Source organism: Mustela nivalis, assembly GCF_964662115.1.
Source record: "Mustela nivalis genome assembly, contig: HAP1_SCAFFOLD_1010, whole genome shotgun sequence".
Classification (NCBI taxonomy): Eukaryota; Metazoa; Chordata; class Mammalia; order Carnivora; family Mustelidae; genus Mustela; species Mustela nivalis.
The window spans coordinates 214,844-239,131 of NW_028135654.1; the positions used below are offsets into that span (position 1 = coordinate 214,844).

Consider the following 24,288-nt stretch of genomic DNA (forward strand, 5'->3'; position numbering starts at 1 on the left):
GGCATAAAAACAGACACATAGACTGTGGAACAGAGTAGAGAGCCCAGCTATGGACCCTCAATTCTATGGTCAATTAATCTTCGACAAAACAGGAAAAAATATACAGTGGAAAAAAGACAGTCTCTTCAATAAATGGTGCTGGGAAAACTGGACAGCTATATGTAGAAGAATAAAATGCGACCATTCTCTTACACCGTACACAAAGATAAACTCAAAATGGATAAAAGACCTCAACGTGAAACAGGAATCCATCAGAATCCTAGAGGAGAACATAGGCAGTAATCTCTTCGGTATCAGCCACAGCAACTTCTTTCAAGATATGTCTCCAAAGGCAAAGGAAACTAAAGCGAAAATAAACTTTTGGGACTTCATCAAAATCAAAAGCTTCTGCACAGCAAAGGAAACCGTCAAAAAAACAAAGAGGCAACCCACGGAATGGGAGAAGATATTTGCAAATGACAGTACAGACAAAAGGTTGATATCCAGGATCTATAATGAACTCCTCAAACTCAACACACACGAAACAGGCAAACATATCAAAAAATGGGAAGAAGATATGAACAGACACTTCTCCAATCAAGACATACAAATGGCTATCAGACACATGAAAAAATGTTCATCATCATTAGCCCTCAGGGAGATCCAAATTAAAACCCCATTGAGATATCACCTTACACCAGTTAGAATAGCCAAAATTAACAAAACAGGAAACAACATGTGTTGGAGAGGATGTGGAGAAAGGGGAACGAACCCTCTTCCACTGTTGGTGGGAATGCAAGTTGGTGCAGCCTCTTTGGAGAACAGTGTGGAGATTCCTCATGAAATTAAAAATAGAACTTCCCTATGACCCTGCCATTGCACTCCTGCGTATTTACCCCAAGGATACAGATGTCGTGAAAAGAAGGGCCATCTGTACCCCAATGTTTATAGCAGCAAGGGCCACGGTCGCCAAACTGTGGAAAGAACCAAGATGCCCCTCAACGGATGAATGGATAAAAAAGGTGTGGTCCATATACACTATGGAGTATTATGCCTCCATCAGAAAGGATGAATACCCAACTTTTGTAGCAACATGGACGGGACTGGAAGAGATTGTGCTGAGTGAAAAAAGTCAAGCAGAGAGAGTCAACTATCATATGGTTTCACTTATTTGTGGAGCATAACAAATATCATGGAGGAAAAGGGGTGTTAGAGAGGAGAAGGGAGTTGGGGTAAATTGGAAGAGGAGATGGATCATGAGAGACTATGGACTCTGAAAAACAATCTGAGGGGTTTGAAGTGGCGGGGGGGTGGGAGGTGGGGGTACCAGGTGGTGGGTATTATAGAGGGCACGGATTGCATGGAGCACTGGGTGTGGTGAAAAAATAATGAATACTGTTTTGCTGAAAATAAATAAATTGAAAAAATTCTTTTAAAAATAAATTAAAAATAAAACCCTGTCACAGACCCCCCCCAAATAAATGAATAAATAAATAATGAATAAATAAATAAATAAAACAAAGTGGAAATAAACAAACAAAAAGCTCACCTGGGATGTGTTCCTTTTCTGCTCTGAGTCGAGGAGGGAGAGCTGAGGAAGAAGGAAGGAAGAAGGAAGTTAGAAGAGACTTGGCCTGCCTTGCAGTTCCTGGATTCACCTGCCTACGCAGCGCCACATACAAGATACTTACATGCCCATGTGTGGCTCCGATAGATGTTGAGCTTAGACATGATACTCTTCACTGAGTGAATGTAAACAATTGTTCCCTCTGGATTTATTATCAATTTAGGTTCTGTGACACAGAAAAATTAAAAACATGAGAAGATGAGTTGAACATTTACCAGTAACCTAAAGGAGGAAACACTATGGCCTTTTCAGAACTGATGTGGGAAAAATTAAAAATTAAAAATCTCAAGCCACATTGTTATTCTGTTTTCCTGTGAACACTATTAATCCCCTGAGGTCAGAAAATCCAAGAAACTCTGGAAAAAAGAGATGGGGGTGTCGAAGCCAAGATAAAAAAATAAATGTTTAATGTTGGTTTCTTACAACTTTCAAAAGGTCATTAAATAAGAAACTATCTTTGACTTAATTAAACTATCTATGACTTAACCCACTGAGCCACCCAAGAACTCCTGGAGAGACTTTGTGAAACAATCTCGTATAAACAGAGGAGTTTTCCAGAGTAGCAGATAGTGAAATGAACATTTCAGTCTCCTAGGTGCCCTCAGGAGTCTCCTTTTCTGAATGTCCAAAAATGCAGGTAGTTAACATACAGTGCAGTACAACTCGGGGACTCATCACTTCTCTCCACCACTCAGTGCTGACCACAACAAGTGCCTTTCTCAATGCCTATCATCTAACGACTCCTCTCCAACCCACTTCCCTCCATGACCCCACAGTGTGCAGGGATGCCTTCACCCTCAGAGTTCTGTCATGAGCCATCGCCACGGTGACCTGATGACACGCGTCCATCCTTCCGTTTCAACTGTCACTCTGTGAGCCGAGGCCGTGGCGGTTTGGTGAGCGGCTGTAGAGGTCCCCACGATGGGGAATCTTAACTGCTGTTGTACGGGTATGTGCCTATCGATTTTCTCAATTCTCTTCTCTCGAGCTGGTTGCCTCCCTTTCACAGAGACAGGCTTCTTCCCTTTGGCTTTTCCGCTCCACCCTCTGATTCCTCCACCCGGTTCGATGCCTGTGCTTGTTCGTTTGTCTGGGTGATTTCGCTAGAATTTCGTGGGGAAGCTGCCATCCTTAAAGTACTTCTACGTTCAGAAAACCGTACTCTTTCTGAATACCCATTTCAGACACAGTCCTAAAGGGACAACACACAGGTCACACGCCACACTGCTGTCCCCGGATCAGGAGAACCTTGGTGCGACCCAGGCACCACATTTGAGGGGGAGGAATTGCCGGTCACCTCTTCCCGATGGACACGACAAAATCGGAGAGGAAGGGTCAGCGGTCGAAATGCAGCTGTTTTTAGAAGGAGAGACACTGGAAGATAGCGGGGTGGTCTCATGGGTTGATGTGCAGGGTTTCACGGGCCGTCTGCTTGATGCCGGGGAGTGCACGGGAACGGGCTGTGCCACCGGGTGGGTGGACAGAACACACGGCAGTTGCACAGTGGACTGTCTGCTGGTCTCAAAGGTACTGCTGGGCTGGGTTCTCCAGGCCCGGCCTAGGGAGGGAGACAGGAGACTGTCCGCTTAACCTACAGTCTCCAGAGGGGATCAAGAGACCTGAGAGTAGACAGGGGATGCTGGCAAAAATGAGAGAGTAGGGAGGGACTCACGCCAGCCAGGGTAGCCTCACTTCCATCCAGGCTCCTCAGAGCAGTCCGCATGGCAAGAGCGGGCCCCTCAGCATCATCCGTCTCCTTCCTGAAACCAACCACCCCACATGGCCAGCCCACATGGCCACCTCCATGATCGTTCGTACCATCGACTGCTCCTCGGGACTGGCGAGCTCAAGGCAAGCGTGTTCTTGGTGGGGTCAAAGTGTAACCTTTGGGAGCGGAAGGCAAGCGAGTTCTCGACGGGGTCCTATGTGACCGTTGGGAGTCTGAATCACCTTGGGAGCCAAGCAGAACCCCAGGAGCCGTGGGCTGCAACTGGCCTTCAGGACAGCCTTGGCGACTGGGCTGACCTTGCAGAGAGGTGAGGGAACGTGGCCCATGCTACCCGTTCCTGGTCCTTCACTAGGGCCCCACTGGGCAGAAACCGCCACATAGTTGATGTCAGGGCCCCAAACACAGATGTGAGTGAGGACTGAGGCTGGTCTCGTGGCCCTCGCTCTCCCCTACAGAAACACTGGCACAGAGGAATTTCAGATTGTGAGGGCAGCTCTTGGTTCAGGGCTTCAGGACCTTTCCTCAGGGGCCGTGGGTTGGTGTCAGGGGCTGGGGGATCTCTGGCCACAGGGAAACAACAACATTCCTGTCCCAGATCAATCCTTCATCGGGGCCCTCCACTGTCCTCCACTGTGGCTTCAACCACAGCCAGCCATCTAGCTGAGTCCCTAGGCGGTCCCTTCCTCAACACCTGCCGAGCGGCTGGGCAGCATCCAGTCCTCCCCTAGGTCCCAGGTGCTCCTTAGACTCAATCACTTGGGACACCGTGGCGGCACACTAACGTCTAGGCCGGAGGGCAAGGAAGCGGGCACAGAGGGTTCTGGGGAACACTCTCGGGTAGGTGTGGCTGCTCAATGGCTGTGACTGAGGACATCACGCGTGCTCACGGCACTCTGTTGCGTTTCTGTCCTGTCTCTGCTCCATACAAGCCGTTGCCCACAGAACCTGTGGGTGTGGGAGGGGGCTGAATTCAGAGCACAGCACATGGTGACCTCTTCCTAAGTCCCACCTGGAGGGAGGAATGCCTGCTGGGCACCTGGCGAGTAGGGGCAGGAGACGGATGGACCAGAAGGAAAGGATGTCCAATCCCCCTGTGGGCTCCTGACGACAAGGTGCCGACACTGTTCTCTATTTCTGTGCGTCTCCCAGAGTTCTGTGGGGAGTGTTTCCTCGACGATGTGGAGACGCCCCCACCCACGCCCCTCCCTCCACGAGGACCCAAGAAGAGAGTCCGGTTCTCCTTCCATGATGAAGTGTACATCATCAAGGACACCAAGGAAGGTACGTTGGGGATTGACTCATTACGTAGATTGGAGACACATTCTGTCGTTCACTAGCACATACATAACCGAAGCCTTTAAAACTGCTGAGACACATTGTCCTCTGATTTCACTGGTAGCCATTTCCCTCTATGCCGTCCATCCGTCCCCTTTTACGTCCACGAGTCACGATGAGATCCTCATTCAAACTGGACCCAAGGGGCACAGGAAAAAAGTGTCTACTAGCTGAAGGGATAGATCTTAGGTCGTTCTGGAACACACAGGTCCCTACAGGTCTCCCCAGGAAACATGGTTCTTAGATGTGTAGGAAGGAAGAGACTATGTTTTCCGCTGAACAGAAAAATGGGCCAGAATACGACAGGAGGTTTCACGATGCCCCCCCTTCACTTCCGCCCATTAGCCACATCTTACATGGGTGTGCTACGTATCTTCAAAGGAACAAAACGACCTCGCCACATTTGGGGAACTCAAGTACCCAGTACATTCCACGTGGTTACCGTTCTACAAATGGGGCCAATGCCTTCGGTGACGTCTTCTCATTTTGGAAACACAGAAATCTGCGCACTAATGTCTCACACAGCGGGGTTCCCAATAGCCCCAGACAGGCACTGCCCCCAAATCCATCACGGGAGGAAAGAACACATTCAATGGCATCCATACACATCATGGAGTGCAATTCAGGCGCAAGAAGAAACAAAGGTTTCCAATATTTTACGAAACAGATGGGCCCTGGAAACCTAACACGCATTTTGAAAGCAAGCACACAAGGAAAGAGGTACATTACACGATCCCAGGCTGAGAGGACACTCCAGTAGGGACATTCGTAGACCCAGAAAGTGGAAGGGACGGTGCAGGGAGGAAACGGGGAGGGCCGGTCATGTCGTCACGGGTACAGAGGTGCCAGGGGATAGGATGGCAACGTTCTCCCCATAGATGGCAGTGCGGTCTACAAAGCATCACGGATGTCAGCACTGTCACCGAACGGACGCGTACTAACAAATACAACCGTCCCCAGTACTTAGATTCCATCACCGAAAAACCCACTACTCCAAGGCACGACAGAGGAGTGATAGGGTCCCACAGCAGAGGTGCAGGGGAGACAGCTGAACAGGCCCCATGACCAGCTGAAGAAGTGGCAAGCTGGCTTGGCTTCACACTGGGCAGGAAGGCTCAGGGGACTGCGCCCTGAAACCCAGGGTGCCTTGAGTGTTTCCCAGACAGACGCTGAGAGTTCCCACTGATGATATCCCCTCCGTTAGAAAGCCAAGGCCCCATTTCCCTTTTCCATCCTGCTCCCCTCCTCTGTGTTTTGTGTACAGCACTGTGTACTGTCTCCACCACTGTGTCCAACACAGGCCTTGCGTGGTCACCCTTCACGTCCATTCCCTCTGGCCCCGCATCCACATCCAGCAGACTTAACTCCCCGAGTCATTCCTGAGTAGTGCAGCCAATGTCCTGACAGCTCCTCTCTGTTTTCCTAGACCGGGTGGAGGGACAGTCCAAGCACCTTCCTAGGGGCTGGAAAAAGGAAGGTCCCCCAACTCTCCCTGAGGTAAGCTCACCTCTCTTTCTCAGAGACATAAATGGTGCTTCCTTGATTTCTTCCATCAGTGGAGTTTGATGAACATCGGGCACTTTACCTCCCAGGGGAAGGGGGCAGCAGCCTCCCCTCATAGAAGAATGCTGGGTCTGACCTCTTACGCACAGTGGACCCAAAAAGGGTGATGACACAGGACAGCCTCAGTTACAAACTCCATGGGATCAAACACCTTCTTCAGCAGAAAAGGTTTCTCCTTGAAAGAGAACGTTCTGTCTGTTGATCAGAATGGACTTCGGAGATTGAATGATGCTCCAGCATCATTCAAACGGTCCTCCTGAACTCGGGTGGGGGGACATGGACTCAACCACGGGACCTCATCCAATTAACTGCCTGAAGTCCTCCCCAAACCAAAGAGCTGGCCCAACAGAGGACAGGATGCTGGGATCCTCACTGTGTTTCCTTTTCCCCAATCGCAGGTAGACGCTGGGAGCAAGGACAGCTGTACGTATTTAAGAGCATCGGGCTCTGGGAGGAAATCTAGAGTACAAAGAAGCCTGCCCCCTGATTCTGGGTTCCAACAAGGAACGGGGGGTGGGGGATACTGACCGAGACTGTCCGGTGAGGCACGGTCACCACGTCGAACAGGGCCTGGAAGAACTCGTACATAGGGAAGGGCTGATCTGTGTGCACGTGGGATGAAGGCCCTGTGTGCGTGGGGGTGTGCGTGGGGGCGTGCAGGTGTGTGTATGTGTCCCCATGTGTTATGCTTGGGAACGTGATTGTGTGCCTTTCCCAGGAGATCTTTCTCACACTTCCACCACAATCACAGTGCCCCCCTTCCGAAACACTCTCATCACCCTGGCACACTTGACATACTCCTTCCCCTACCCACCACAGCTGTACCTGGAGGACATTTCCCTTTGATTTCCTGAGACGGGCATGGTGCAGAGATGAAGGGACCAAACCCTTGACCTCCTACTTGGAAAGCCAAGATTGGAGCTCAGGTTCCAATCTGAAAGTTGCTCTGGCCTACCCACCTGTGTTAGTCCCTCAGACAGGGGGTCATGATGTACCATGGGTGCTAGCTAGCAAAGGGCCATAAGCATCTGTGCACACAGCCAAATACCTAGATTCTATGATGGTCCCCCACAGGACCCAACATGACACAGTGGCTTCCTTGGACACAGAAGCCAGGGCAAGCTTAGAAGCCCACGTTCAAGATTACAGCCTGGTCCCTGGAGTCAAGTGCACAGAGAAAAGCCACATCCTCGTGCTCAAGCCCACATGGCTGGAAAGCGTGTGGACCCGTGGAGGACAGAACAGGGCAACATCAGTCATAGCCGGTCTCAGTGTATACACACGACCGACCAATGGCAGAAAAGCATCACGGAGGGAACTGACTGTACTTGATAAGATTTCCCTAAGCCTCAGCAAGGTTCAGATTCTCTAAGCACACACTCAAATACCACTAGCCAATAGGAAAGCAAGGTCAAGCTTGGGTGGAAGCTTTGGACGCAACATCCCCGGAGCAAATCTCCTGCAAAGCAGGCCGACAGCCTATCGCACACACTCCAAAAAGACTCCACTGTGTAAGCAACTTTCCACTGGTCAGAACACCTGGGAGGGTTCGGACAGCCACTGTCTTCACGGGAAACACGCACAAACACACACACACACACACACACACACACACACGGGACAGCTCAAGAACAGTGGAAGGATTCTATCACACTCATCGACGGTGCCGGCTGTTTACAGAAGCTAAGATGTCCGTGCTCTCCAGTGTTGCACATGGCATTTTCTGAAGACCAAGAAAGGATGAGTGAAGCAAACTACTAGGCTCCTTTCCTGAGGGTTGAATGCAGCCTGGCAAGTGAGGCTGCTTTTTATGCCGTGCAAAATCTTACAGAGACGTGATGCATATAGTCGCAGCAGGTGGGGATCTTGGGCCCAGAGCTGATGTCCAAAGCAGCAGCGTGGGACGCCTTAGTGGCACGTCAGTCAGGAGAGGTTATGGGACTCGGTCCTCACACAGAAGCCAGCTTAGGCTTCCCATGTACTGGACTGGCTATTTGGCTTTGATCGGGCTCACTTTAGCTAGAATGACAAGAACCCTCTTCGCATTTCCTCCCTGCTCCTCTCCCATCCCATCCCCTCTGCACCAAGGACAAGGCCCGGCAGCAGTGCTGCCCGTACCTCCTACGCTCCCCCACACGCACACTCCCCTCCTGTCCTCATCCATCCAAAATCCCCGCCTACTTCCTGAGCAGCCTCACCAGTGTCCTCACGGTGCCTCTGTATCCTCCTAGCTCTCCACGATGACCTGATGGAAGAGCTACTACCCACTTTGAGGGCTGAGGAGGAAACTCCGACTCTCCCTCAGGTAAACTCATTGTTCCTCAACTTTTTATTTATTTAAGACAGAAAGAGAAGGAGAGAGAGAGAGAGAGACAGACAAACAGACCGAGTGCGCACGAGAGCGCAAGCAGGGGGAGTAGCAGAGGGAGAGGAAGAAGCAGGCTCCCCTTTCAAGCAGGGTGCCCAATGTGGGCCTCCATCCCAGGACCCTAGGATCAAGTCCTGAGCTGAAGGCAGAAGCTTCAATGTATGAACCGTTGGGTCACCTCGCTAAAGTCATTTTGTGCTTCTGAGGGACAGCCAGTGTTTGATTTCTCTTTCCATGAACATCTGAGCATGGACATGCCAGAGGGGAGAGACAATGTCCTTGGTGCTGAGAGCCTGCCATGTGGTTATACCATTAATGGACAGCGGATTGAGACGGGCACTGAGAAAACATCACCATCATTGCTTAGGCAATGGATGGTTGTGAGCATTTTCCACCAGGTCATTCTGTCTATGGGAAATGGCTTTGGAATGAGTTGCTGAAGAAAATGGACGGGGGAGTTTTGACATAACAAGCCGGAGCCTTTTCGGGAGGTCATTTCCTCCTCCTCTGGATCATAGACTCAATGACCGCATCCCATCTAGCTTGCTTACGACACACACCAAGGGCACAGAGATGTGTGCACACGGTGTGCACAGGGTGCGGGGATCCTCACTGGGTTTCCCTTTCTCCAGCTGCAGGAGGCAATCACCGGATATGGCCCATATGCCTATTCCCCCATCACTCCCTTTAGGGAGACAGATGTAGCTGAAGATCAAGGTAGGGCTTTCTCTCCTCCTTTGGTCTGGAGAGCTTCCCCCCTTCTGAGTTCCTCCCGGGAACGGAAGCTGGGGCGGACTGAACAAACGGAGTGTCCTGCAGAAAACCAGGACCCTGTGCTACAGTCCCTGGAAACCAGTAGGTCATGCGGGCGGTGTGCTTGGTGCGTCTGAGGGTTGGGGCTTGTTTTCGCCTGGGTCGATGCGACGGGACTGGGCATGTGGGTGTGTGGACTCTGTCGAGTTTCACCAGAAGACATCTCCCACTGAATGGACTTGACGGCACGGGTCAAAGTTTCAAAGCCAAACCTCCTTCATCCCCGCTGCACACACCCCCCTAGGACACCACATTCCTCCCTGACCCCAGCTCCACCTGGAGGGTTGCTCAGGATTCCCTTTCTTCAGACAGGGATGGGGAGAAAGGAAGGGGCCCACATCTGTCCTAGCTAGGACGTTTCTCAGACAGGGTCAAAACACAAAGGAATCAGAAGCTACTTTAGTCGACCCAGACATCACCACCAGCCTTACAAAAACGCTCCCATCTTGAACGCACAGAGGGAAGGCTCACTGGCAAATGGCAATAGCCAGGAAAGCTTCATCATTAGCTCGGGGCCCGATCCGACTTCCTGACAATCTGCTACATGGCCAGGTTGGAGAGTGCCCTTCTCTCGCCTGGCCTCCGCTCTCTCGTGAACTTGCCTGGTCCTGACTGGGGGAGGTGGGTCCCGGGAAACTGGGTCCCGCAGACTCCAAGGACACACCCACATGTCACAGGAAAGGAAGACTGGGAAGAATCAGCACTTTGTGGATGGGGACTCTGTTGGAATGGTCAGATGTCAGTACGTAGAAATCCTGGGTCTTTCGTTTTCCTGACCCTGCATGACTCAGAGACAAATAGAAACCTCTAGGGTACTTGTGCTTGCATTGAATGCAACCCTGCCACACAGCATTCTTCTGCAGAAATACAATCTCCTAGTAGAGGTGAGAGATAGGTGGGAGCGGCCACGAATCGGTCTTGACAATGACCACGACACAGTCGCTGGTTGGAAGAGCTTGCCCGTCAGTACAACGGACCGTGTGTCTTAGTGTTTACCCACTTTCGGCTTGAAGAGGTCACCCTGATTCCATTCCCTGTAGCTCGAGTTCAGAGTCAGTATTTCTCCCTCCGTTCCTGCTCCTTGCCCTGACCTCTCTCGATGCAGCAGCAGCTTACTCAGTCCATACCCACGCAACCCAACGTCGCCATACACTCCCGGGCACGCCCACCCCAAGCGAAACTCCCTGAGCTCTTCCTACCGAGCCCCACCATTGGACTGACCGTTCTGTGGATCTCTCCCTAGCTTGGCTGGATGGACAGGCGGGTGAACGTTCAACAGGAACGACAGAGGAAGACGCCCCGTTTTACACCAGAGTGGTACACTGGCCTTTCTTTGGGGGAGACACAAAACTCTTCTGGCTTTTTAAATCAAGGTCCCATAAAAAACAATCTCAGCATGCACAATTGAAAGGGTAGGGAGAAGTTTGAGAGAGAATCTGTTACCAAATGCTACCTAACCCCGAAGGCATTGCAGGGGGTTGGGACAACCACAGCATGATCACCTACCATCTGGAGGAGAGGGAGCTTTAGTACGGGTAGCAGCTATTCCTCCTTGGCACCTATTTTGTCCAGTGGGACCCGGCACGTGGGACATCTAGGAAGACTGGGCACATCTGTGGAGAACTCATTTTGCTCTCTTTATACTTTGGGGCTCACGGGCCTCTAGCACACTTCCCCATCTGGCTTCCTCTGGTGCCCCAGGGAACAAAAGAGCCATGCAAACAGGACAAAGCCTGATTTGATGTTCATACTGTTTTCTATTCTGAAATCACAGGTGTCCCTGCTGGAAGGGGATGGCGGTAAGTATTCTGTACTCTAGAGTCACTCACTTGTTTGCAACAACCTGGAAAAGGGCCAAGGTCGGGGCTTCGTCGCAGCCACGATGAGAACCACCCTGATTCCAGGTCTGGCGGGACTGAGAAGAAGGGTCAGGGTAACAGAAAGGGATTTCCTGGGGAAAGACCCGTGGCTTCATGGCCCTGTCCCCGGAAACTACTGCGCTGCTCTTAGGTGGTGCAGGTTTGGAGACAGGCAGTAGGTGTGCCTTGGAGATGGACTATTTCACAGCTACTCCAGGCCCTGTAGCTCCAACAGGAGGCAGAGTTTCTATTCACATCCCTGCTCCTCTCCAGGACCTTTCGTCCTCCATCCAGGAAGGGCCCACTGCAGCTCAGTCCATACTGATGAGCTCCCCACCTCCACACACATGTCCACACGTGCACGCCAAGCAAAGCTCCCCGAGCGATTCCCAAAGAGTCCCATAGGGGTCCCGACATTCTCTGTGTGTATCCACCCAGATCCCCTGGCTAGCCTGTACGATGACCCTGACGTGGACAGCACAGAAGGAGAGGGCCCATTGTTCACCAAGGTGGTAAGTCAGCCTTCCTTCAGGTGAGGTACAGCATCCCTTATTTCCCTGATACTCGCAATCAGATCCGAACATCTCGGCATGTACAATGTCCTTGGTGGAGAGATTCTTGAGAGAGCGACTCTTAGCCAGGGACGCCCCATTCCAAAGACCCTGCAGGAAACAGCAGGTTCGGTTACTGTCCACAGGGTCGTGAGCTTTTTCACGGGTGATACTGACACCGCCGTGCCACCTAATGGACCCAGGGCATGCGACCTCTAGGTGGATTCCATATCACTGCCCATGACCCTGCCCATCACCAAGAGACCAAAAGAGCTGTGCACACAGGACAAGGCAGGACTTGATGTTCATCATGTTTTCTTTTCTATAATCGCAGGTGGCCCGGCTGGAAAAGGAGCTTAGTGGTAAGTATGCTGTCCTCTAGAGTCACTCATTGCTTTTGAGCAACCTGGACAAGGGGCAAGGTGGGGCTTCCTTGCAGGCTCCATCTTGAGAGCCACCCACAATCCAGATCCTGTTGCAACGAGACTAAGGGTCATGTTCCGGACCGAGAACCCAGGCCTCGTGACCCTGGCCCCGGAAGCTACCGTGCTGCTCTTAGGTGCTGTAGGATCGGGTGCTGGGCACGTGGTCTGTTTCCATGGGAATCCATGTGCTGTGATTCTCAGGGTTGGTGTGTGTGTGTCAGGTGGGTGAATGCTGCGCTCTCGAACAGGTCTGGTCCCCTCAAAATGGCGATTAATGGTGTCCACGTTCTCAGGGACAGTTCCCATCACTGTCGCGTCAGGAACGTGACATGGAAAAACTCTTCAACACCTACAATTGAAAGAGGTGTTCTTTCCGTGCAAAATCACATCAATTCCCCCAGAAAACAAATCCCGTCGCTAACTAGGAAGGGCTAGACTGTGCCCCAAAGACACAAGTGTGTCCCTGTTACTGAGTCAGCGTCCATGGGGCTCTCCCGCCAAGGTAGGTCTCGGGCAAGAATGGTCACAGCACCTCCCTCTTGACACTGCACTCACACACACACACGTTCGTCTCTGCATCAGAGGCCCCACGATGCGTCTTCCCAACCTCATCGCAAGCACTGAGTGCTGGGACACACTTCCTCCCTTCTGCAGGCGGCATCCGGGGCAGCCGCATGCAAAAGCCCGTTCGGGGATGACGCGCACAAAGGGGCAATGGCCAGGGAACAGATGGGGCCAATTCACTCCGTGTTTCTCCATGGAGAATTACCATTTCCCTGCAGATACTGTGTCTAAGAATGCAACTGGCCTTCTCCCAGGGAAACCCCACACCCACCACTGGTCCTTGCTGGGGCACTTGGAGGTGGGCCCAAAAGGTGTCCTATCCAAGGGGGAATGAGGTGGTCTTCAGGGACTGAGGATCACTGGCGGCACCTGGGCCCCCTCCATGCAGGAACGAAGGGTGCTCTGTGCATCGCAAGGTGGCCAAAAAGAACCTCAAACCTCAACAGGGGTGACAGGACAATCACCACCCATTTTGCTGGCCATCTGTCCATGCAAGAGGGCCTTGTTAGATTCGGAAGGTTTGGGCCAACAGACAACTCAAGGGGGTTCAGTGCCTGGGAATGGAGGGTTTCAGGGTTCTTTGGCAACCAACAAGACTTTCTCTCATGAGAAACATGTATTGGAAACAGAATCTGATTTTCCAACATCTCTTTTTCTCTCTCGCACGCGCGGGATCCACGGGAGTACCTTTCGCTGCTCTCCGAGGACACTCAACGGGCTTTTCCAGGGTAGTTGCGCCAGTCTGCATTCCACAAATTGCATACAAAGTCTCCAATTGTCTGCCTCCTTCCAACATGGGTCCTGGGTTTGAATTCCTGGTTTGGGTCCTCGCCACCCTAACTACAATGCCACAGCTCGGCGTCCTTTGTATTCGCATTGCCCTCACGATGCCTTAGGCTGAGCATCTTTTCGTACGACGTCTGTCTGACTGACCGAGTTATTTGTTCCCTTTGCAGCACAGACTATTCCAGTCTTTTTCTCGATTCTTTCATTTGGTGAAATCACAGTCTTCTTTTGTTTGGTTGGTTTTCTTTGTTGTTCTTCCTTTACGTCAGTGAACACACCTTTTCTGAAATAAGGATTGCCAAGGGGGTCTCCAATCTGTGGGCTGCCTTTTCACTCTGTTCGCTGTTTCAGAAGAGGATGCTTTTTCTGGGCGGTCCTCTTGGGAAGCATCGTGATGCCAACATGAGCGCATTTCCGGGGCCATTTATCTTTGGCTCCCAGGTGCCCCTGACTCTTTGTATGCCAGCACCCTCCTGTTGGCTCAGGGGAGTCATCCAAGGTATTGGAAGGTCAGCTTCTAGAGACCCACCACTGACTTCTTCATATTCAGAAACGTCGTGGCTCCTTGTGTTCCTTTATGGTTCCCTTATCTATTCTAGCAGCTTCTCTGTCCCAAGAGCAGCACATTGTATGCTTTAGATCCGTGCTGCATGGAATCCGTTCCCCACTTATTCTAGGAACTGGGGCTTCACCTTCATCTCTTCGGGCCCAAAGACCTCCGGCAGCACCTGGTGGGTGTGTGTGAGCCCGGGAACGTCTTCCCTTGATCAACGTCCCTGTCACGCCAGCCACAGATGCCTGAAAAATATGCAGGAGAGCAGGCCTGGTCTCTCGCTCCTGGTTGGTGTCTAGTGCTGAGTGATCCAGGAACGAGTCTGTCTAGTATCCATCGTACACAGTCATTTCTTATCTCAGTGCAGTACACAGAAATCATCAAGGGAACGAAAACATCCAGTTGCTCACTCCCACTAGCCACACGTCAAGAGTCCCATAACAACTGGAGTTTCCGATGGTTGCGCTGGGAGGGGACAGCGGTCATGGGCATGCAGAACTGACACTGAGGTGGCTGCTGCAGCATCCTGGTCTCATTAGAAGGCATGAGACTCCAATCCCCGTCTCCTCCAAGGGCTCCGGCTCCGCCAGCCCCGTGAACCTCTGAAAGCACAGCAGAAGAGTCAGGCAGATGCTGCACGGCCCAGAGACATCTCAACGCACTTGGGAGGAAGGGGTGAGGCGGTTTCTCTCCTAATGGCATTGCTCCTCTTTCAGTTCTTACAGATCTACTGGTAGAGAGCATCGAGGACTACTCCTTCAGTGAGGACGAAGTCTCTTCAGGTAGGGAATGGCACCGAAGAGGGGAACACGGGGACATGGCTCCCGGGAACATGGGGTTGCCCCTGCCGCTCCGGAGAATGAAGAAGGTGGGTCAAAAACCACCAAGGAAAGGGATGCTCTGGCACAGGCATGATTTGCTCATGTCACGGTTTCGGGATGAAAAGAACAGACGAGGTGTCCACGGGCCTTTAGGGTAGGCTGGGTTTGTCATCACCACTCGACTCCTTGCGCGGCTCCTTGAAGGATCTTTCCCATCAAAGCTGCTCGTGCCTCCCTTAGCCGCTGCCACATGTCAAAGCTTGGCCTCTTTGCTCATGGCCTTTCGGGAATGGTGCACAAGAGATTCTGAATCTTTCTTGGCACGGGCCCAGACCTGGTCATGCTCAGGACTTGGCGGCCCCAACCGCACTCTACTGGGCAAGAGAACCGCGACACTACGCTCTGGTCTGAGCCAGGAGGTAGAAGACAGGTCTAAATTCTCTCCCTCCTAACCTCCACTACCAAACCGTCCCGGTTCTCTCCAAGCTGCTATACTTCAAGGAGATGCCCAGAGCTGCAGAAGGGAAAGCGTACTTCCCCTGGGTTCACTACACAGGTTCCTGTAAATCGTACCTTCTGCCAGCCTTCACACCCCAGCCGAGTCTGACCTGTGGACGTGTTCCCAAGGGCGGGACGCCCCCATGCAGCTCCCCTGGAGAACCCCTGTCGCGGGCCACGGTCCCCTGGGCCTGTGTGAAGGGGCTGCTGGACCTGCTTCACACACTCGCTGCCCCGGGTCCACTCTACCTCTCACCAGCTGGCATCGAGGCATAGCACAGAGCCTCTTGGGAGCAGGGCCAGGGAGTCACGGTTCCTCTCACAAACCCACCTCGCCGCTCACAGCCCTGGCCATGCTCCCCACTCCCTAGGCATGCCCACACGGCAAACGTTCCTCAGGCCTGCCCAGGGCCCTACACACACCCCGACCCCGTCCATTCCCGGCAAGCCTCAGCAGGAGCACTGGCAGGAATCCTGTGTTTCAGTAACCACACCGATGGATGCTTTCCAGGGCTGCCCTGAACAGCTGAGGGCGCCTGCACAATTTCCCATGCTCCCGTCTCCATTCAACCTCTCTAACACTTAGGGAAACAGAGGGCGGTGCGTTCCCTGAAACACGTCCCTGGGAAGGTCATCCCAGTCCCTGGGCAGACATGGGCTGTGGGGAGGAGGTGGGCCATCTCTCCCTGCATTTCCCCAGCAATCCCAGGCCCATGACAGCTGCTCCCAGCACAGACAGATCGGGGGACCCAGGATATCTCCTCTCTTTCATGGTTGCCCCCTCCTGGACAACAATAGGACTGGTGGAGCTTGGCAGGGGGAAGGACATGGAGCATCTCTAGGGGAGGAGGTGGAGGAGGAGAAGGAGGATGAAGGAGAGCAGGGAAGGACAAGTACAAGGACAGAGGAAGACAAAGTCCCGCAGGCAGTCTTAGGGACAGTGACAGCCTCCAGGGGGGAAAGGATCACACAGCCGGGCTTCCGGGTCTTGGAGAGAATCGGAGGTGGGAAGAGCAGGTGGGCAACCGGAGACCCCCCTGTACCCTGCGGAAATCAAGCGACCAAGGCCAAGGAGGACTCAGAGCTAGGGACACACCCCACTGAGGGCAGAGCCCAGCATCCCCAGAGCAGTGGGTCGCCAGCTGCACTAACTCCCCTTTGTCCTCTCTCATGGCCAACCCCAGCATCCTCGCTGCTCTCTGACCCGGAGAAGGATTCCATGGACGACGATTCCGTCGGAAGGAGCCACCCTGCGCCTGTAATGCACTTCCACCTCCATCTCTTGGGCTTTCTCTCTCCTCTGTCCATAAGCGCCTCCTCCCAGCGCTTCCCCTTTCCCTGCTTTGACGATGCCCACCCTGGAGGCCCTCGTCTCCGGCAGGCACTCAGGCTTTGCATCGGAACTGCTGCATGAAATCCCCAGGCAGCCCTCCTCACCCCTTTCCTACCATCACCCTGACCCCTCACTGCTGATTCTGGGAAGCAGCCCCGGAGAGCAGAGCAGAGAGGAGGGCTGGGAGTCGGCAGGGCACGGCTCACCCGGCTGGAGGGCCCTCGGGAAGGGAGGCTGGGTGTGAGTATCCCCACACTTGGTTCTCTGATGCCGGGGAGTCTGTGCTCATGCCCACTTCTGCTCTTGCTCTTAGCTCTCAAGAAGCTTCCCTTCGGTGGACTTGGCGCAAACGACAAGGGAAGCAGAAGAAGAGGAGGACTCGGGAACGGGGTGAGTCGGGCAGGAAAAGGGGCCGGTGAACATGGACACACGTTCTCCCTCGTTGCCCAGTCCCTGTTGTGGGCACCTCGGCAAACCGCACAAAACCCGGGGTGCTGCCCTAGCCTCTGACCACAAAGAGGAGAGGAGAGGAAGGTCCCAGTCCCTGCAGGCACTAGGAAGACCTGAGAACATCCCACGGGGAACCTCCACCTGATCCAGGCAACTCCCTGTGGTGGTTAGGCGCTGTCGTCCAGGAGCTGCTGATCTTGGAGGGAGGGCCCTGGCTACCTGGAGGGACTGGACCCCAGGCAGCCTAGGCACAGTGACCTTCTGGAAAAGGGCTCCACGCCCCCCATTGAGCCCCTCCCTCTGCACGACACAAGCCTTGCCCTCCCACCCTGCAAAAGTCAGCAGATGGCTTACTCCCAGACGACACTACTCGAGAAGAGACAGTGGTGAGGTGGCCTCATCTCCCACTTCAGGCACGTGAGAAATGAGCAAACAAGACAGGCCCCCGGGCTCACAGGAGCAGGACAGCTCACCCCTCCCAGCGCTGCATCCCTGTGGGCACGTAGTCGGTCCTGGTCTCCAGCTGAGTCATGTCTGCCGGCCACTCCCATACGATCTGACCAACACCTCCAGTCCCCCGAGCCTCCAAGATGCCTCGTGGGAGGTAGTGGGTCCCCTCATGGCACCATTTTGCTTTGTGAGTTTCATACTCTAGAGACTCTCCTCGATCCCTCAGTCAGCAGGGGAGATTCACCAGGGAAAGGCCACCCTGCTTGCTCCCACCTCACCCAACACCTGCCCACAGCTCATAGACTGTGCCAACTCACTTCCCATGGGGGTCGGGAGCACGTGGTCTCTGCCACGCCACCTGCAACACTCATGTGGGCAAAGGCTCCCCCCACAGAGAAGGGGCACGTCCAGGGCTCTCAGAGAGGCTGGGGAAGGGACAGCCCAGCAGGAGGAGGACCCCGCCGTCATGGAGGAGGACGCTCAGGGAAGGGCCTGAGGGACCCTGGCTGTGAAGCCTTCATTCAGCCCCAGGGGGCCCACGGGAAATTCCCCTTTCTTCAGGTCATGCATGGGTCCTGCAGGGAAACCTCCACCTCAACACCTCAGAAGACATATTCCCCCAAACCCCACAGGCCTCTGGTAAGACATGGCCTAAACCACACGCCACTCACTATCTCACACCACTCCACCCGTTGTCTCCACAGCTGCGCCACAGGACAGTGTGCCCACCACCCCGAGGCAACAAAGGCTCCTGGGGTGCTCCGACAAAGGGAGCCAGGAGGGCCCTGGGGCCCCACTTGCAGCTCCGATTTGGGCCCGGAGGAGGATTCGGCGTGAACACACAGGGAAACACGCCTGCAGGAACGGCTCTCTTACGCCTGACCTCCGTAGGCCAAAGAGACGACTTCTGGGCAGCCCACCAGAGGACGGCACTGGAGCCCCGAGGACGAGATGAGAGGACCCTCTGAGTCGGCCGCCACACCCAGAGCTGGCTGCCCAGGCCCTGCCGATGACGGACACTTGGAGCACGAGGCAACCACCTGGGCCCACAACAATCCGTTGTGTGGGGAGACTGGGCCCACCTGGGACTGGGCCCAACTGGGACTGGGCGGGACAGCAGCCTTCCCGTCGTCTCCCCTGTCTGCTGCAGGGGCTGTCCCCTGCAGTCCCCGGCAACCCTGCAGAGCATGACACATGCAGGACGAAGCGGCACTGCCAGGGCCCCTTGACCACCCTGGGATCCACTCGAGGGGCAGCAGCCCTACCCCTGCTGGATTCCCCGAGGGTGCCGCACCGGAACCGCCCCTGTCGCTTCGACGCACAGGACCGTGACCAATGCTGGGCTCAACACTGGCAGCGGCCCCACAAAACGGGCCCCGCTCAGCCTGTGTTGTTTGGCAGCAGCAAGAGGTTTAGGGAGGAGAGGCTCTCCCCTGCACTCAGCGGCCTCTTCCTTTTACAACTCTGACAGCAGAGGCCTCCCCCAGCTGGGCCTACCCCACCTGACCAGGAACGACCCACGCGGAGGGACAGCTCTACGCCCCTATTCAGCAGGAAGAAGCTACAGAAGATGAGACCGTCCTCCTTCAACAACCTTAACCACGCAATGCTCCGCCCTGGTCAGGGGCACACGAGGAGGGAGGAAGGAGAAGGCTAGCTGAGCACCGAGCAGGAGCTGGCACGCCACACCGCCCCCCCAACCTGGGATACGGGGGACATCCCTCAGGCGCTCTGACTGCCCTCAAGCTGAGGAAAGGAAAAAACAGATTCTCCCCAGATGGCAAGACCGGAGTCTCCCTCGGTTTGTAAAAGTCCTCGTGATTCGGCAGGAATCAAGAGGCCCGCTTAATGAGAGCCTAGTGACCTGCCAGAGGCCCGGATCTCCGTTTCCTGAAGCCCTGACATCTCCCTCCCCTCCACGACACTGAGGGAGGCTGAGGCCGAAGGAAATGTCCGTAGGGACAGAGTTTCTTTTCAAACCTGCAGTCCCTTGAGAAGGACCTGTGAGAGGAGGAAGGTAACATTCCTCCAGGAAGCTCCCCAGCATCTTTCAATTCATGCCTTCCTAGCAGGAAAAACCACCTTCCCTTCACAAGAGCAAAGCCAACTGTATCCTCGGTGTCCTCTGTCCTCCTGCCACGTTCTCGCAAAACTTCCCTTTTGCCTGACCTCCCCCAATGCCACCCCAGAAAGTCAGCCTCCCGTCACGACCCCAGCAAGCAGCCCTTTCTACCCAAGGGTCGTATCCCTGTGCTTTAATAAAAATCACCTCCTGCCAGCAAAGCCGTCTCAAGACTTCTTTCTTGACCATCGGCCTTGAATGCTAACCTCTTTCCTACATCAGTCCTGTCTCTTGTAGGGCTCCTGTGGAAACAACCCTGCAACACGTTGGGCCCATTTCTGTCAACTCTTCCGATTCCATCCACCTCACCCACTGCACATTCTGTGTCCTCCGAGGACCGGACCCTTCTGTGGTTCTTGCACTCAAACCCTCACATGGCCCCTCTCTCAGTCCTCGACGTGGTTGACGTTGCCCTTCTGAAACTCCCCAGCATCCCTCCCTCACTCTCTTTGTCTCGCAGGTTTATCTGGTCCATAGGTTCTCATCACCAACACCCTACAACCGGTTTCTGCTCCTGAGTAAAGGACTCCATTCCTTTCCTTTCTCATCAAGCTCAAATCTTAACTCTCAGATGTTTGTCTCACAACTTTCAAAATTCTTCTTTCCCCTAATGCCTCTCTACCAGTTTCTCTTCTCCCTTTTTCAAGCCACCCTCTCTCCCACCCTCCCTTCGTTCCGTCCTTCCTTCCTTCTCTGCATGATCTTTTCGTTCTTTGTATTCCTTCCTCCCTCCCCCTCTTTCCATTTCTCCTTCTGTTCTGTTAGTCCCCACACAGCACTTCAGTACTTTTTCACCTAGTGTTCTGGGACTCACTCTTTGTGTACAAGACCCAGGAGCTCACGGCAATTCGTTCCCTAATAAAGGATGAAGGGAGACCCACACGGGGGCATCTCAAAGGTCGGCTTCTCTGCAAGTCAACGGGAAGCTTCAGGGTCATGGACCCTGGCCTTCCACACTAGAGCTGGACACGGGCTACGCTAAGCATTCCCCACAATCTCCTGTCTTCCAAGACCCTGAGCATATGGGCTGTCCCACCAGAAACCTGAAGAGTTTCATTTCTCGGCTGAAATGGGCCTCGAGCCAAGCCGCCGCCCGAGTGTCTGGAAAAGTCACTGGCTTCAGCACGACTCACGGGTATATAGTCTTTGAAAAAGAAACATCAAAAATTTAATCAGCAGTTGACGTGGGTTTGATGCTACCATGTAGAAAGATCTAAATGAATTCCGGAAAGGAACAAGGCACGCGACTACAAGTGGCCTACAGGGGTAGACGCAGCGACCATTCCTGAAGGGAGGGGCTGGAACGCGTTCCTTGAGTCAAGAAGGGAGGAACGTGAGGGAGCGATCCTGCCACAGCCCCTCGTGTTCTGGCCACTAGCAGAGGGTTCACACTGCACAGGAACCCGGGCAATGCTGGAGCACAGCACGGGAGAGGTCTCACGTGCCTCACTCACTCCAGGTGTGCTGTGTCCTGGGAAGACAAGCCTTGTATTTCCTGACAATGTGGAAGAGCCTTCAGCCATGGGTCCCTGGTGCCAGGGACATCAGAGCTCGTTCATCCTGGATCGCAGCACACCCATCTACCCAGTGTGGGAGAGCCTTTAGTCGGGGCTCTAAGCTCGGGAGACACGAGAGAACTCACCCTTCCGAGGAACGGAGACATGATACACATGGGGGGAACAACTCCAGGGCAGTGCTCACCTCTGTACACAGTAAGACCACTGGAGACGCCCCTCACGGATGGAAAGAAGGTGGGGGACCCTTGTTTCAGAGAGCTCTGCTCTTCTTCCTGCCCAGGAACTCACACGGGGTAGAAGCCATGTGCTGGGATTGCTGCACAAGAGCTCACAGCAACATACATCCCTTCGAGGCCATGGGCAAGTTCCCACAGACAGAAACTGGTTGAATGTCATCTTCAGGGGAAAGCATTTAGGCCAGCCACACCCTTAGCCAGCATCCGAGGATCCACATCGGCGGCAACCCCAACAAATGCGGTCAATGTGGAAGAGCCCTTGGATACAGCTCTCACATATGGAGACACCAGACAACTCAGAGCGGAGAAACCTGTGTCTGTCACCACTGAGGCCCCGCCTGTACTCAGAGGGCCGCGCCCACCTTGCTCACCGCCACAGAAATCACACAGTACAAACCCTTGTCTCCCGTCACTGAGGCAGAGCCTTCACCCAGAAGTGGACCCTTTCCCAACACCAGAGAACTCACATGGGGAGAGCCACTAGCGCGATATCCTGGTGGAAGAAGCTTCAGGTGGGGTTCATGCCTGAGGCTCCCGCTATCATCTCAGAGTGTGCTTCACCCCTCACACGGGAGCGAAGGTGCAGACACCCCTGGGACGCCCTGCATCATGGCTGTGGCTGAATGCCGAGGACATCCCATATGGGAATCCCATTCCTCACGGAGCCAACCCAGGAAGGACCTGAGAGGATTCACACACGGGAAAATCCTCCCGGTCTGAAGAGCAAAGGAATGGGCTCAGCTATCCCTTCTTCCCTAGCCAGCAATGACACCCTCACACCGAGGAATCACTGATCCCAACACAACGAAGGGAAATTCTTCCCTGGACACTCCCATCAGAGAATCACTGGGCAACTACCTCCTAAGGAATTCCTCGGGGTGACTCTGAGATACAAACTCAGACACTGCAAACACATATAACAGGGCCCCATTCTGAGGGATGCGGAATGCGCTATTCCAGTAACCAATAGCTAGAAATCAAGCACACCTGCTCTGATCCAGGAGTACTTCCATAAAGGCCAGTCTCACCAAACAGGCGGCGTCTCACAACCGTGCACAAAATGCCAAGTAAGAACAGGGGATTTCTCCTTCAGGAGCTCTCACAACAGACACAGGTACTGTCCCTTGGTAGGAAGTGGGATCATGGGAAGTAACACTGCCTGGGATCCATGAGAACATCAAGTCGAGGGGGAACTCAGAGTCTCAGAACACAAGGTGATAGAAGTATGTTCACAAAAACATGAACCTATCGATGTATATAGATCGCAAGGATGAATGGCCACAAGATTCAAAAAACACATGGTTTGTGATCTACCTCTCATGTGTCCTTAATTCTACTAATATTGTCCTCACAAAGCGCAAAGGATTTAAAAAATAATTGCATGCTTAGAAATATATCTACTTCACTTATTGGAGATCGACAGAGCTAGCGAGGGAGCAAGAACAGCCGGGGTCCGGCAGCGGAGAAGAGAAAGAAAGGTGCCCAATACAGGGCTTGATCCCCAGGCATCCAGGGATCCTGACCTCAGCCAAGGGCAGATGCTTACCCAACTGCGCCACCCGGGGGCTGGCAAATTAATTTCATCTTTTACAAAGATGCTCTTCTGGAAGACAGGGCACCAAAACCTCCACAGTTCAGCATCAGGCAATGAGGGCTTCCTCCCTGTCTATGAGAACATGGAAGCCAAAGGTTTTTCTCCACCACCAAGAAGAGCTACATATCTCTGGGCCTGAGAGGGTGTACAACCACTGCAGATGTGGAAATACTCCCCGATTCAGTAGATTTTGAACAGGAAGGCGTTCTTACAGTCCCTTCCATAAAGACAAAGCCTGTCCAGGAATGCCTGCGAAGTTCTTTCAGTTAAGGGACCAGCTTTTGGCTTTGGGTCAGGTTAAGTTATCAGGGTTATGGGACTGAGCCCCGTGTCAGGCTATGGAAGGCAAGTGGAGCCTGCTGAAGGGTCGCTCTCATCCCCTGCAACACCCACTCCGCTGCAAAAAAAAAAAAAAAAAAAAAAAAAAAAAAGGCAAAAAAAAAATCGAATAGAGAGAGAAAGAACATGTGCGGAAGTCCACTCAGACATCCATTTGTAAAGATGCCTGGGATTCTTTGCTCTAGATGAATGGCCCAATAAAGCAAGGGTGGGCAGAAAGTCGATCATCAAGAGAATATCTATTTATAAGGTCAGGCTGCAATAACTCAGGACTGTGCTAAAAGGGGCAACCTGGAGTTCAGAAGTCTTGTGTGGGGCAGGGACTTGCAGAACCTTCTCCACATGTGCCACTAAGTCATCTTCCCCAAGCAGCCGACTCTAGACATTCTGGTTAACGGTACATCTCCACGTTAATCGACAAGAAGAGGCTCTCTTTGCCTCCGGAAGAAAGACAGAAGCCGGCACGAAAGACACCCAAGTCAAGGCCTGAACCTCAACCCAGATGGGAGGTTCAGAACCAAGACAACTTACCACTGCGATGCACGTGCACCAGGGAGATGACAGTGCTCACACTCCTGGACGTGCTGCACTTCCACCTGCACTGAAGAGACAGAGGCCAGACGCTTTGGATGCTGCCCAGCAGGCCACGTCCCCTGAGCCTCGAAGCACCACCTGTAAAAACAAGGAGAGCATTCAGTCGAGGTCTCAGGACCCGCACGTGGGGAGACACAGAGTCACCCATGATGGAAGCAGGCCCCTCCGTCCCAGCAGGGAGT

The 24,288-nt window shown here is 53.5% G+C and overlaps 2 protein-coding genes and 1 long non-coding RNA gene across 3 annotated transcripts; 2 read left to right on the forward strand and 1 right to left on the reverse strand.

The window, feature by feature from the left end:
- Nucleotides 1–1,504: 1,504 nt before the first annotated feature.
- On the reverse strand, nucleotides 1,505–24,181 carry LOC309857648. Its single transcript, XR_014307824.1, has 3 exons — nucleotides 24,044–24,181; nucleotides 1,671–1,772; nucleotides 1,505–1,570 (listed from the first exon to the last, which is right to left on the reverse strand). It is a non-coding gene; the product is annotated as an uncharacterized lncRNA (long non-coding RNA).
- LOC309857647 (uncharacterized protein) lies at nucleotides 2,489–9,236 on the forward strand. The gene is made up of 5 exons (XM_082750367.1): nucleotides 2,489–2,555; nucleotides 4,485–4,616; nucleotides 6,097–6,167; nucleotides 6,632–6,656; nucleotides 8,465–9,236. The coding sequence occupies exons 1-5, from the start codon at nucleotides 2,528–2,530 to the stop codon at nucleotides 8,572–8,574; spliced, it is 366 nt and encodes a 121-aa protein (XP_082606493.1). The 5' UTR covers nucleotides 2,489–2,527; the 3' UTR covers nucleotides 8,575–9,236.
- Nucleotides 11,477–19,360, forward strand: LOC309857646 (uncharacterized protein). The gene is made up of 6 exons (XM_082750366.1): nucleotides 11,477–11,785; nucleotides 12,159–12,186; nucleotides 14,869–14,934; nucleotides 16,656–16,729; nucleotides 17,118–17,194; nucleotides 18,409–19,360. The coding sequence occupies exons 1-6, from the start codon at nucleotides 11,621–11,623 to the stop codon at nucleotides 18,539–18,541; spliced, it is 543 nt and encodes a 180-aa protein (XP_082606492.1). The 5' UTR covers nucleotides 11,477–11,620; the 3' UTR covers nucleotides 18,542–19,360.
- Nucleotides 24,182–24,288: the final 107 nt, after the last annotated feature.

Bases quoted from the DNA above. Each gene is read 5' to 3' on its own strand.
- LOC309857647 (XM_082750367.1), top strand. From the start codon at position 2,528: ATGGGGAATCTTAACTGCTGTTGTACGG. The intron at 2,556-4,484 runs GTATGTGCCTAT...TGCGTCTCCCAG, and splicing joins TCTTAACTGCTGTTGTACGG to AGTTCTGTGGGGAGTGTTTC. The intron at 4,617-6,096 runs GTACGTTGGGGA...CTGTTTTCCTAG, and splicing joins CATCAAGGACACCAAGGAAG to ACCGGGTGGAGGGACAGTCC.
- LOC309857646 (XM_082750366.1), top strand. From the start codon at position 11,621: ATGTCCACACGTGCACGCCAAGCAAAGCTCCCCGAGCGATTCCCAAAG. The intron at 12,187-14,868 runs GTAAGTATGCTG...CTCCTCTTTCAG, and splicing joins GCTGGAAAAGGAGCTTAGTG to TTCTTACAGATCTACTGGTA. The intron at 14,935-16,655 runs GTAGGGAATGGC...GGCCAACCCCAG, and splicing joins TGAGGACGAAGTCTCTTCAG to CATCCTCGCTGCTCTCTGAC.